At 59.6% G+C, this 13,640-nt stretch overlaps 2 protein-coding genes across 2 annotated transcripts; both read left to right on the top strand.

The window, feature by feature from the left end:
• Positions 1–3,481: 3,481 nt before the first annotated feature.
• LDBPK_120540 (hypothetical protein, conserved) lies at positions 3,482–9,229 on the top strand (the record flags this gene model as incomplete). Its single annotated transcript, XM_003859123.1, has 1 exon — positions 3,482–9,229. The coding sequence occupies one exon, from the start codon at positions 3,482–3,484 to the stop codon at positions 9,227–9,229; it is 5,748 nt and encodes a 1,915-aa protein (XP_003859171.1).
• A 1,821-nt stretch (positions 9,230–11,050) lies between these two features.
• Positions 11,051–12,607, top strand: LDBPK_120550 (hypothetical protein, conserved; the record flags this gene model as incomplete). The annotated part of the gene is made up of 1 exon (XM_003859124.1): positions 11,051–12,607. One exon carries the CDS (start codon positions 11,051–11,053, stop codon positions 12,605–12,607), a length of 1,557 nt encoding a protein of 518 aa, XP_003859172.1.
• Positions 12,608–13,640: the final 1,033 nt, after the last annotated feature.

Here is a 13,640-nt window from a genome sequence, read left to right on the forward strand (position 1 = left end):
TAGAGTGCAAGTGCAAGTGCAGGTGCATCAACAACAAAAAAAGGAGAGGTACGCGAAACACATGCACACCTACGTGCGTGCTGGGTGTTTGTGTGTGTGGGCGTGCGGGCACGTTGGATTCGGCCGCTATTCGGCATGCTAGGAAAGTAGCAGAAGGCTACGTCGCATCTTTGGAACCTTGCTCGTCACCACGCCTCTGATCGCTTTCTCTCCTCTACCTGATACCCACCCACCCACCCACCCACCCACACATACACACACCGACACAGAGAAAAACAGAGGCGAGAAAAGGAGAGCTGCAGAGCAGGTGAGGGACCGATACGTACTGCTTCACGTGCACCCCGCATACATACAGAGCTTATCACTGCCACCACCGCCACCACCTGCCCTCCCATCCTCCTCTCCGTGTCTCTCTTCCTGCGCCACTCTTCAACAGCATATTAAGGGGCTCTTTGTTTTTCTTTTTTTTTGCGTTGCCACATTCATTTTCCACTTTGTGAGTGGTGTTTTTGCACCCCCTTCCCCCGCTCTTTTTCCTGGCTCTCCCCCACCACCTTTGGCTCCCTGCACTGCCCCGCTCATTGCGCTGGGCTCCGTTGAAGCTCCCCTTGTCACGGCATCGTTCTCTCCTCCTTTCTCGACATATCTTATCCTTCCCACTCCTCCCTCTCTTGTCTACGGAGCTGGGCTGCGGCAATTTTTTTTTATGCCTTCCCTTTCCGCGTTGAACTCGCATTGCATATTGTCCCGCACCCCCAACTCTCTTCGTGCGGCTTCGTTTCTTTCCCTTCTTTTTTCTTTCTGGGTGTCCTCTACGTTCTCGGTTTCTTTCACCCTCTCTTGCGTATGCATGTAGTGTCTCTGTGCCGTGTTGTTGTGCTTTCCACCCGCTTCTGTGTTTGCCCCTCCGCTTCTTTGCATCCCAGCAACAGCAGCAGCAGCAGCCCACGTCCACAGACAGACCTTGCATCCACAGCAGTGGCACTATTTTGATTATACATCATCTACTTATGATTATATTTTTGCCCCCCCCCCCTCCTTCGCCGCTGCGCCTCTGCCTCTTCATCTGACTGCAAGCTGTTCTTCCGCTCCTCTCCCCTTTCTTTTGATTTGGCGGGTAGAAGAAGAAAAAGGAAAACAAGGGAAGGAGCGCGCGTCTGGTCTGCGTGCGTGTCTGCCCGCTCATCGGATCTCTCTCCATTTCTCTACCTACAGACACCTTTACGGGCGTTTGCTTCAGACCTGTGCAGATAGCTTGGCGAGCCGAATAAACAACAGGTAACGACAAACCCGCTCACACCCCTTTCCCCTGCTCCCCTTTCGTCACACACGCACGCACGCACACGCACATGCACAGAGATGCACGCCCGCCTCCATCTTTGAGAGAACCGGAAGATGAACTGGACCAAGCGGATTGCGAGCGGTGGGCTCCTCGCTCAGTACGCAAAACAACAGCAACGAAGAGGTGCCCTCGATCGCAGAGCACTCCACGCGCTGCGGGCTCGCGCGCGTATGTGTGCTTAAGTGTTCGAATCCGATAGTCCGAGGAAGAGGGGAGACGTGTGGTGGATGTTGGGAGGTGACATTATGTTCCACTCCACTTTTCTTCGCATGATTGTAGGCGAAGAAAAATACAAGCACACGCACACATACATCGTTGCACCACCTGCCAGTGGCCACCTCGCCTTTATCACTGCTTCCATCTCTCTTTTTCCTCTTGCTCTCCGTCTCCTTGCACGGCGTGTGGATGTTGGCTCTACTCTGTGTGTTTATGCATGCGGATGCGTGCGTATTGGCGCGTCGTCCTTGATGCCTTCACCCAACGCCCACTTCTTTTCCATGACTTCACAACAGGGCTCTCCTCTACACGCTGCTTCGTGCCTCCGCGTAGGTGTGTGCATGCGTGTGTGCGCTCACACGCGGACGCTTGTATGCTCGTGTTTGCATCCTTTGTTAGGCACTCGCGCTTCAACATACGCACATACACAGTCTCTCTCTCTCCCTCTCGACTCCTCGCATTACACCCGAAACGCACACTGTGCTGCGTGAGCGCACAGAGGCCCACGTGCACACGTGCCAGAGTCACAACATCGTCGCTGCCGAAGACGTTCTCTTCTTGAGGACGGCCTGGGCGACGTGAGGTGCACCCGACTTCAACACTTTTTTTCCCGCGGATTTTTCATTCTTTTGCTTTCCGGTGCCTCTCTTCTTCTTGTATTCCGTCTTCGCCTCCCGTGGGTGACGTCATTGTTGGCCTTTGCTCGGCTCTGCTCAGCCGTCTTGTGTCTACGCTGCAGGTTTCTCAGGCTTGTGTACTTTTTCATTTTTTTTTTTCGCCGCGGCGTTGTGTGTATTCGGATTTGTGTCGAAACTGTGTGCACGTCTCCCTTGTCTTTCCCTCTCTCGCGCGCGTGCGTGTGTGTGCGTGGCTTGCGGGCCTTGTGGTGTATTCATCGTCTGCGTGGAGACTCCGAAAGAGAGGCTGCAGCGTTCTGCTGCTGCTGGTAATTTGAGGGCATACGGCAAGACGAGCAGGAAAGGCGAGCACTTCACCAGCTCCATCAGGACACACAAACACACACACACACACACACACGCACGCGCATACGTAGACTCACAGGCAGACACAGCAGCGCCGGCCAACATCGCCGGCCAACATCGCCGTTGCCCCATGCTTGGTCTCTCTGTCGAACGACTCCTTTCATGAATATATTTGATCCTGCGGGCTTCTCTTGCTTCGTCTCTCCATCCTTTTTATTCGTTTCAGTGAAATCGGCTTCACAGCTCACGTTGTGCGGGTGTGTTACCGAAGGGTGAGGCGAACAGCGAAGGCGACAATAACAGACGTGCTCTGTATGATCGCTGCTTGCGTTCCTGCCGTCGTGCCTGTGCATGCGCGTGTGTGTGTTTGACCGCCTTTGCTTGCACGATTCCTTTTATTCCTCTTTCTCACCTGCCCACAGCGGCCCGCTTCATTGCCGTCCCTCTTGCATCAGCTGCTGTTGCTGCTTCCTGTCCGTTGTTTCTCTCACGTGTCTACACCTATTTCTAGCTCTCTGCCTCTTTTCCGTTTCGCCGCGCTTGTCTTCCGCATAGTTACGTTTACGAAGGGCTTAAATTTTTTTTTCCGTTCTTGTGTGTTTGCTTGTGTTCACATCTCATCTTCTATCTCCCTCCCTCCCATATCCCATCTCTCATTCTCCGACTCTTATTGTTGTGCGGCGCGCACTTTTCTTTGTTTCGCCTTCTGTTATGCCCCCCCCCCCCCCGACCGCCCGACCGCCCGCTCGCCCAATATTCTTCCACGTCCCTGCAGCCCCTGGCGGTGCTGCTACCAGTGCCGCGTCGTGCACTGCACACTCGTGTGCAAAGTGCAGTCGTGTGTGGTGGTTGAAGTGGTGGTGTTGGCGGACGCCGAACAACGTACGCGGTGCCACACGCACGCGAAGCGAAGAGCTGATTTGCCTGTTTGCCTGCCGTGATGGAGGAGGAGGTGACATCAGCTGCCTCCACGAACCCCACGCGGGGCAGCAGAGTTGGCGGGTCGACCAGCACTCCACACGGCGGGCGGCGCCATGTACACGCGCGCGTGCACGTGCGCTCTGCCTCGGGCTGTTCGCATGAATCACTAGAGTCACCTGGGGTAGGGACACCATCAGCATTCTCTGTCCCCGACTTTCCGCGTAACAGGAGCAAAGCCTCTGCTCTGGAAGACGCAGTGAGCACCAAGGATGAGAAGACCTTATATGCATATCAGGAGCAGCCGCCGGGGCCGGTTTCTCCAAAGCCACTACAGCCGCATGTGCATCAAGTCGCGGCTGCCTCCACGCCGTCTGTGACTCTTGAGGCCGCTGCTGCGGCTGCCGAGATGCTGCCGAATCCTGGAGGCCAGCGCCGCATGATGGCTGCCGGCAAGACCAACCCGCTGCACGTGTGGGGGCAGGAAATGTCGTTCCTCAAGTCGCACTTTTTCCATCCACAGCGCCACCGGTCCAACGGCGCGGCGAAGGCGCAGAGCGACAAGTCCACCGGAGCGACAGAGATGCGGGAGAATCTGACGCATGCTAGGGTGGACTTGTGGTCGCCGAGGTCTGCGGAAGGCAAGGGTGGCCAGTCTGTGGCCACGGCAGCAGCGGCAAAAAGCGAGGATGCTCTGCACGTCTTTGGTGGGCAGGCGCCATCGCCATCTCGGGCACGCAGAGACGCGGGTGAGAGCAGTGGCGGCCAGGACAGCCAGCAGCAGGGCGGAAAGGGTACGGCAGGCAGCGGTGGCAGCGAGGGCGAGCGGCTGCTGCCCACCTCCTGCGCCTCCGAATCCATGGTGCGGCCTAAGAGCGCGAAGGCGAACACGTGGGCCTCGCTCGCCGTCTTGCGCATGCGTAACATGAACGCCCTGCGCGCCTACTCGTGGGATCAGCGCGTTTTCCTGCCGCAGGGCGACGGTTTCATGGGTACCATCTTTGAACTGCTCGCCTCGCCCCGCGTCTGGGAGAAGGTGGACTGGGCGATTCGCGGGTCGGCAATCGCGATCCTGCCAACGCTGATTGTCTGTCTGGAGCCGACCACGAGCCAAATCTTTCCCTTGCCGACCTCCGTGGTGTTCCTTGCCTACTGGACGTCGAAGCCGACGCTGGGTGCCGGGCTGCGCGAAACCTTCACTGTGCTGAAAGCGTTTATTATTTCGCTTGCCTTCCTGTGCATTGTTGTCGCGATCCAGCCAGGCCCGAAGTGGTTGACCATCCTGATCCTCTTCTTTTCCCTCTCCGTCGGTGCCTTTGTGGCACAGCAGATGAGGGTAATGATCGCGTACTGCTTCGCGAGCTTGCTCATGCAGTATGCCGCGCACCCGGAGACGACGGGGTACAAGTACATTGGCGACTTCTACCTGACGCTCTTCATCGGACAAGGCTTCGCAGTCGGTGCGCTGCTCTTTCCGTACATCCGGTGGTCCAGTGAGAGCGCGCGGCGGTACTTGATCGTGATGGGCGACGCCATCAGTCTCTCGGTACACGGGGCGTGCTGCAGCTTCTGGGTGGAGAGCAGCTTGTTGGAGCGCCAGTTGCACGTTGCGCGGCTGCGGCAGCTGCGCCAGACCATCGAGGCTAGCATGGCGAAGGCCGAGAAAGGACTGTCGGAGATGGGGTACGAGCCACACTCCGGTGTGTACACCACGCGGCTGAAGACCCGCATGGCGTTCCTGAAGAACATGTTCAACATTGTGCAGTCGATGACGCTTGTGATTGAGCAGATCGCTGCGAACCCGACGCTGATCGAGACGCCGATGTGCCGCGCGTTTGGCGAGCGTATCCGCGGTGAGCTGAGCGTTGCTGCTGCTGCGATGGACGCGACGCTGCTTCGCGTTGTGGACCTCGACGACCTCGTGTCTGCAGCCGACATGGAGGCGTTCTGCGGTGCGAAGGCGCGCTACGAGGACGCTGTGTCGAGGGTTCGCGACGAGGTGATCCTGAGCAACGAGGACTACCGCACAGATAACAGCGACATCCTTCTCGGGTTCTTTCTCTTCAGTGTGGAGGAGCTGATGGAGTTGATCAGCGGCTTCCAGGACGCCGCGCGCAGCCAGGACAATCTGCGCTACTTCCTCATGTTTCCTCTGCGCGACTTGCAGAGTTTATGGTCCGCGTTTGTGGAGCTGCACAGCGCCATCACGCTCCGCCACTCCATTACACGCAGGCTGAAGGAAGGTATCAAGCTGAGCCTGTCCATGGCACTGGCGGCGTACATCCAAACGTATGCGTTGAAGAGCTCTTCCACGAACCCCATCCTGGGCGTGGACACGATCGCGTTCCTCTACCGTTCTACTGGGGGCGACAGCTTTCAGTACGGGCAGGGGCGTCTGCTGGGAACGGTGCTCGGGTGCCTTACAGGACTCTTCGGGGTGCAGCTCGCCGACGGAAGCCGTCCTGTGCTGTACATGTGCACGCTTGTGCTGACATTCATCGGCTCCTACGTGCAGGCCTCGCCCACCTGCGGTGCTATCGGGAACGGTATGTCGAACGGTGTTATTTCAGTGGTGCTGCAGTACACAAACAGGGATGGTGCCATTGTGCGCATTGAACAGAACTGCTTTGCAGTCATTATCTACTTCATCGTCACGTCCCTGGTGTGGCCGGTGCGATGCCAGACGAAGGTGAAGACAGGGTTCGACGGATGTATGCGCATGGGCCGCGAGGTCACGGATCGGCTGCTGCGCAATCTCGACCTCCCGCACAGCGCCAAAGCTGTCAGCTCCGATGCGATGGCGCTGCTGGACGAGATGCAGAAGAAGGTGAGCCAGCAGCTGCAGAACCTGACAGGAGCTCAGTTCGAGCCAACCATGGACTCCGCTGAGTTCCCGGAGATCGCGTGGTGCATGCTTGTGTCCACGCAGCGCAAGCTGGTTGTGACACTGCTGATGATGCGCCACGCATACGCCACCTTCATGTCGAGCACCATTGGGGAGGAGGCCGCCGACTCCCGAAGCGCGAGCGGCGAGGCGAGTGGCGGTGCCGCCGCCGCTGCGACCAGCATCTCTGTGCACTGGGTGGTACTGCACCGGATCTCGCCGTACACGCGACAGCTGAGCTTGCTTCTGTACGAGGCGATGGAGGTGTATCTGCTGCTGATGTCGAAGGTGACATTTGTGCCGACGTCTGAGCTGACGCGTCTGCGGCTTGGGATGATGCAGTGCTACGACCGCATCGTCGCCGTGTACATTGAGACGATTCAGCACGAGCTGCGGGACAGCGATGAAGACGACAATGGGGGCAGCTTCAATGACGATAAAGACATGGTTGACACCGCGGCGAAGCAGGCAGAATCGGCGGGGCAGACGACGGCGCCGGTAACAGCGGGGACGTGTGTGCCGGTCTTCACTCCTTCTGGTCTGGTAGTGGACGCCGGAGTGCGGGAGAACAGGAGCTTCCTCGACAGTACCACGGGCCCGAAGAGCCACGCCGACCTCCACGCTCGCCGCCGCCGCAGCAAGCTGTCGAAGTCGGCGAACTCAGAGCGAAAGAAGAATGACAGCGGAGGCGGCCGCGTCGCGTACAAGCTTAGGCCGGCGGAGCGTCAACTTTTGCGGGAGTATATGCTTGGGCAGCACACAGCCAGCACGCTGAATGCATCGTTCTTCGCAAGCGCCACCGCAATGGCGGCGGACCAAGAGACCGGCGGGCCGTCTGCGGCGCTGGGCAACGTGGATGCCGGCGCGAGCGTTGCAAGCCACAGCATGTTCAACCTGAACGGCATCTTCTTTGACCGCAGAGCGAGCATGCTCGATCCTGCGCTGCTGCGCAACGCCGGGATCGTGGTGCAGGAGCCGGTGCATGAGGAGCCGAAGGCGAAGCGGAGCAACAGCACGGTGCCCGCCACCCTCTCGGCGCACCCTTCGACGATGCACTCGTCTCGCCGGCCGAGCTTTTTGAACCTGCGCTCCTCTGTCACGAACGTGGACGGCGCCGTCGTCATTGAGGTACCAGGCACGGAGGCGTCTGCCGTGACGCTGCCGGTGTTTCCGCTAGGCTTGGACCGGTCGCTGACGACCGAAGGACCTCTTGAAGGTGCGGTGCCTGCGCCGCCTTCTCTCGGGCACAGCTGCATTTCTGTCGCGTCACTGGGCGGTGATGAGCGGCAGCAGCAGCAGCGCCAGATCCCCGGGTTGCCCGCTTTGGAGTCGCTAGCGAGCATCCCGCCGATGGATGCCGCTCCCGCCACCTCGAAGGCAGAGCTGCTTGCACCTCGGCCGTCGGTGCTGCAGAGCTACACTGTTGTTCCCACGAACGCCTCACTAGCGGCCACGCAGCCGAGTGTGGTTAGTGCTGCGGCAAACGTGCAGGGCGTCAGCGGCTCAGGGCCTCACGGCAGCAACGCTGGTGGTGACGCGGCAGATCAAGCGGCGCCAAGCCATGGCACCCTGCTGAGCAACAGCAGCCTGCTCATGGCGGCCACGGCAGGCGGCGCTCGAGTGGTGGGCGGCGACGTCTTTGCGCTTGGCAGAGCGGCACGTTCGACTCTACAGCCGCATGTTGGCTTGATGGGAGCCTTGCAGCACGCTGACCGGCCCCACGGAGCTGACGACAGCGCATGCCACGACGATGGCGCGAGCGAGCGCAGCGCTACCCACACGGCGGCACCCGCGCGCGATGCCGCACTGGCGCCGGCGCCGGTAACTGCAGCCACCACGCCGCGCGCCGACGGCCCCCCGCGCCCGATCGCGACGTGCTCTGCGACAGTGCCGGGTGAGCAGGGAGTGTACGACGAGCGCAGCACGGCAGCGGAGAGCTCGCCAGAATTCATGCTTGACGGCACGCCGGGAGTGTCTGCGGCCACCGCCAGCGGCGGCAATGCGGGCACGGCGGACGGCGAGGGTGACTGGGAGGGGGCCCGCGAAGCTCTTGGGACGCTGTTGAGCGACCGGAGCACCCATCCGGATAACAGGACAGGCAGAGCGGCTTATTGCACGGCCTCCTCACAACTGGGTGCCACCCTACCCACTCCGACCGCTGCGGCTGCTGGGGTCGATGCGGCGGCTGACGAGCGCGCCGCCAGCAGCGGGACGAATACTTTCCCGAGCAACTTGGACATCAATGGGAGCTTTAGCAGGGTCGGACCTGCCATCCCGGCGGCGTTGCGCTCCTACGTGGAGGGGCTCGCGGCCCACCAGCAGCAGCAGGCGCCACCGCCACCAGCGCTGCTCGGCAACACGTCCTACATTACCATCTCGAGCAATCTGCCGGTGATGAACCGAACGCTCCTCGGCGGCGGCGGCTTCGGCAGCCCTGCAGCCAACCCAGAGGCCAGCGTGCGCGCTGGGCCCACGCTCACCGCATCAGCGGTCGCTGCAGCATCGTCGTCGGGCGGCGGCGTACCTGCTGCTTCAACGTCCGTATTTCCTGACGCGGCGCCGCTAGCTGCAGCTGGTGGCGCCGCGAGTACCGAGGACGCGTGTCTGCGCAGTTTCGGCGTCCACAACAACACCAGTGACATTGCCGACATGCTCCGCAGCACTCACGGCACGCAGAGCTTCAACCCGGTGCTGCTGCGTCTGCTGCAGTCCGATGGTGAGGGCGGCAGCGAGGGCGCGAAGAACGAGTACGTGCTGACGAACAGCGACATTCACAGCCTCGAGGCGTTCCTGTTTGGCCTACGCGCGCTGATCACGCAGGTGGAGGATATAGAGCGCTACTTGCTGGAGGTGGTGCACGGAAGGGAGATGGCCAAGAAGCTGTGAGTACGGGCAGCAGAGAAGAGAGTGGGGTGGCAGAGCGCGCGCTGAAGCTCACGGATGATAGAAGAGGGAGTGGTGCGGCTGCAACGAACACAATCAACGGTGAGCCTCTACTTCGGCGCTTCACGAATTCGTTTTCTTTGCGAGTTCTGTGAACGGAGAGCCTGATGACGCGGGGGGTGGGCAGGGGATCATAGTATGCTATCACAAGGTCCAGTATCTTCACTCTTTCTGTGGGGAGAGTGTAAGCAAGTTCACCCTATCTCTGCGAGTTCAGAGCCACCTCTGGTGGTGACAGCGTGAAGCGCCTTCGACGTGATGAAGGCAGAGCGGACTGCCGCCACAGATGTGGGCGTTCATGTCGTGGATGGCGTTTCGTTGGAGAGACCTGCGACAGTGCACACGCTCGCACCATCCATATGATGGGCAACGTGTCAGCGTGAGTGAAACTTAGGTTCCCTGACTCTCAACACCTACTGATGTGAGGGGCCTTCGCCTCCCTCCTCTCCCCCTGAGAGATGCACTACGTGGCGACCGCCATGATGCGAACGTTGTGAGGCGGCCTTCGGAGGAAGTGCGGGGTTTGGGTGGCGTGTAACTCATGTGGTATACGACCGAGAGGCGCACCGTTGAATGGACGAAGAAGATGCGAGCGCTGTTGGTGCCTTCCTGGTGCGTCGGTCTGCGTACGGGCATATGTGGGTATGCATATGTAGGCTGGTGCGTGTGTGGTAGGGGCGCGTGTGCGTCTAAGTGCAGGTATATATATGTATATACATATATATATATATATATATATGCATATGCATGTCTTTGTGTGCGTGTGTGTTTTTTTTTATATGTGCGTATTCTGATGTGCTGAAGCCGGCGGCGGACACACGTGGCGCGTGTGTGTGTGTGTGTGGTCCCACTTTGCACCGCTACCCCGCGTGCACAATCTAAGGTGCTCTCATCCCTCATGACTGCGTTACCCTCCACCTCCCTCATCGACCTCGAGTGTTCAGGCTGGCCGAAGCTGAAAGATGGCAGAGACGAGTGAGGCGCCGTGTGGATGTGAAAGTTGTGGGCGGCTGAAGAGAACGAAAGGGTTTGGGGAGTGGAGAGGGTGGGCGAGGGCCATCTTCAGATGCGTTGCAAGAATGCATCAAAAACACAACCACACACGCACGCGGCCACCTCTCCTCTCTTTTCCGTATTTTCCCTCGTCAAACAGCTCATGATGGACTCTTTCGAGAGCGTAATGGCAGGTCCGCGTGTGCACGTGTGCGCATCTGCGGATGCTTGCACGCCAGGCTCTCTCGTGTGTGTGTGTTTGCGTTCACTCACACGCTCGCGCGCATCTCTCTCTCTCTCTACCCCCTTTCCTTTTCGCTACGCCGCCCATTGTCAGCCCTCTCGTCGAGACCACTGTTTTGCTTATCCCCCTCCGTTCTTTCCAAGTTGCATTGCTCGTGCACGCGGTGCTCAGCAGCGCATCGAAACACGCACACAGGCGAAAGTAGAAGACGGCACCCTCCCGCAAACTGCAGGGCACTGGACGGAAGTGTTTTTGTGCACCAGGAGTCTTGCCGCCGTAGGGCTGCTTGCTTGCCTTCCTGCTTTTCTGTGCACAGCCACCGCTTCTTCACACTCGCGCCCCCCTCCTTCCCACCCACACACCCGCCTATGCGCAGGTGCCCCCACTCAGCAGTATCAGCTCTTTTTCGTTGCGAGGCACGACACCGCACCTTTTCCAAAGTACGTGGCCCCGTAGATTTTCAGTATAGGTTAACGGGACATATAAGGAAATAATAAAGCAGCGCGAACGGGCGCGCTATCGTGGACATGTTCGGCGAGTCGTACGTGGAGAGCGGCGCGCCGAATGCGGCGCGCGGGGGTGGTCACTATACTACCACTCGCATCGAGTCCCCAGCCCTGCGTGCTGCAGGTGCCTCTTCCAGTGGTGCGAATGGGCAACAGCAGCACCTGCGCTCCGTGAAAGAAATCATTAAGACGCTGGATGAGGAGCACGAGATTAGCGGCCCCAAGGGCGGCTGCTGCTCTCGAATTTTCGTCCCGTTTCTCACGCTTGCCATGATTATTGTTATCTTTGTGGCCATCGTCTACACAAACGGCACCGGGTCGGATGTCGAGGCTTCCCCACGTGTGGCGATGATAGTGCTGGAGGGGTTCTCTGGCACTGTCTTTCACGCCCTCATGCAGTCTGGTGTGCATATGCCCAACATCGCGCACATGCTCTCATCGCAGAAGGGTGTTTGGGCTGAGTGTGCGACGAGCAGCCAGTCTAGCTGTGCTCGCGCTGTGGTGGTGGAGAACGACACCTCTGGAGAAGTTTACGTGAGTGCGGCGGCCGCGATGACGTCTTTGTTTTCTGGTGTCTCGCCTCGCGAGCACCAGGTGTACAACGGGAGTTTGGAGAGCATGTCAATGTACGCGAACACTTCCAAGATGAACCCGAGTATCGCGAAGCGCGTGAAGGACGCGGGGATGAAAGTGTCAGTTGTGGGCACCTCGCACGCCATCAACTCCCTCAGCATCGCGTTCGGCAGCTGCTCTCAGCCGGGTGTGCTCGACATGGAGTGCGCGGCGTCGCGGGAGGAGCTGCTGCGGGCGAGTATCGACGAGTACTCGAGCAGCGTGCAACTGGATTGCCTCGCGTCGTCCTCGTGCAACATGGACACGCGCAAGATGAATTCTCCGACCGACCCGAAGCAATGCAGCAGCGGCCAGGCCGAGGCGCAGTTCACGCGCCATCTGAACAGCATCTTCGGCGGACTCGCCTACTCGACCCAGACGCAGGAGGCCGCCGTGCAGAACACGGCCGCGGACAACTTGGACGACTCCCTCTTTGTGTTCCACTTCGATTCGCTGGCGGTGCGGGCAGCCAGCACCTACCTGCCGGGGTTCCAGTACAACGTCTCCTCCAAGGAGTACGTCGCGCAGGTGTACCTGCTAGATGCGCTGGTGGGTCAGGTGATCAGCTACGTGCGCGACCGCGCTCGAAGCCAAAAGGAAAACTGGCTTATCCTTGGCGTCTCCGATCACGGCGGCAACGACAAGCCGCACGCCATTCCAAACCCCGTCTCCACCTCTGAGAACACGATTGCCTTCTTTATGGCCACCTACACCGACAACCTGAAGCGCTTCGTGACGCTGGCGCCGCTCCAGCGGCCGGTGACGCAGCTCGACGTGCTGCCGACAGTGCTGACATGGCTGAACGTAGCGCCGTTCGACGCGGAGACGAGCGCCGTCATCGCCGGTAAGAACACAACGGCGGCGAGCCCGGCCGTGGAGGCGCGCGTGATGGAGCGGAGGCACTTCGAAGGCCTTGTGCAGGGCATCTGCTCCTCTGGCACCTCCCTAAAGGACTGCGCGGTATAATTCTGCCCCTTTCCTTTGTCGGCGTCTCATGCGAGGCGGCTTCATGGAGGACGCGAGAGGGATGGGGAGGGGGCGTGGTGAGCCCACAGGTGATCCAGGAGAGCGCGCGCCTGTGACGCGGCGTGCACTGCCGACGATTTCCTTTTGTGTGTTGAATTCCATCTGCGCCTCCGTCCGTGCGCGTAGGGCGTCTCCACCCTCGTCCTGGCAGCTTTGTTGTGTGCCGTCTTCCCCCCTCCCCTGCATTCGTCTTCATGGCCGTGGTCCTTGTCGCCTCTGTCCCCCCGCCCTCCCCGCCCCTCCAACGGTTGTGTGCTTGAGTGTGTCTCGATCTTTTCTCTGTTTCGTCACTCGAGTTTCTTAACGACACCGGAACCAAAGGAAACGAAAAAGGCCGACAGCGCGATGGCCGTGCAGGGTCATGTGCGTGTGGCCACTCCTGATGTTGACGAGGTCCCACAGCGCACGTGTCGTTAAGGCGGCATAATTGCGTGCGTTCGAAGCCCCGCCAACGCTTACCGAGATCGATGAGGGCGGCAGCGTGAAAGTGGCGGGAGAGGCAGAGCTGGGGACCCCTCTTCTCTCTCTGCATCTCTCTCTTTCTCGGTGATGGCAGCGCTGGTGGACGGCGCTAGCAGAGCGTGTGCCCCCTCTAAAAAGTGAAGTGTTATGTGTGTGCATATGATGCGTCTGCGAGCACACTGCAGTAGGCGAAGTAGCGGGGGAAGGGCTCTCCTCGCGCAGGCCCTTCTTCTTCTGACGCCACACTGCGTCTTTGCAGCCACACACATACACACTGTTGCACAGGCGTATCGCACCTCTGCCGCATGGCTGATCTTTCTTCTCCCCTCCCTCTCGTCGGGTCATGGTCCCTTCACCCCCACCCCCCACTGTGCTCTCTCCTTTTGTTCTGCATATTTCTCTACCGACGACATACACCCACCCACATACATACCCATATACATGTATATACGCGCGCCTGAGAACGACAAGGTCATGCAGAAGCGTGCTATCACTGTGCTCGCTTTCACGC

Source organism: Leishmania donovani, chromosome 12 (assembly GCF_000227135.1).
Source record: "Leishmania donovani BPK282A1 complete genome, chromosome 12".
Taxonomy (NCBI): domain Eukaryota; phylum Euglenozoa; class Kinetoplastea; order Trypanosomatida; family Trypanosomatidae; genus Leishmania; species Leishmania donovani.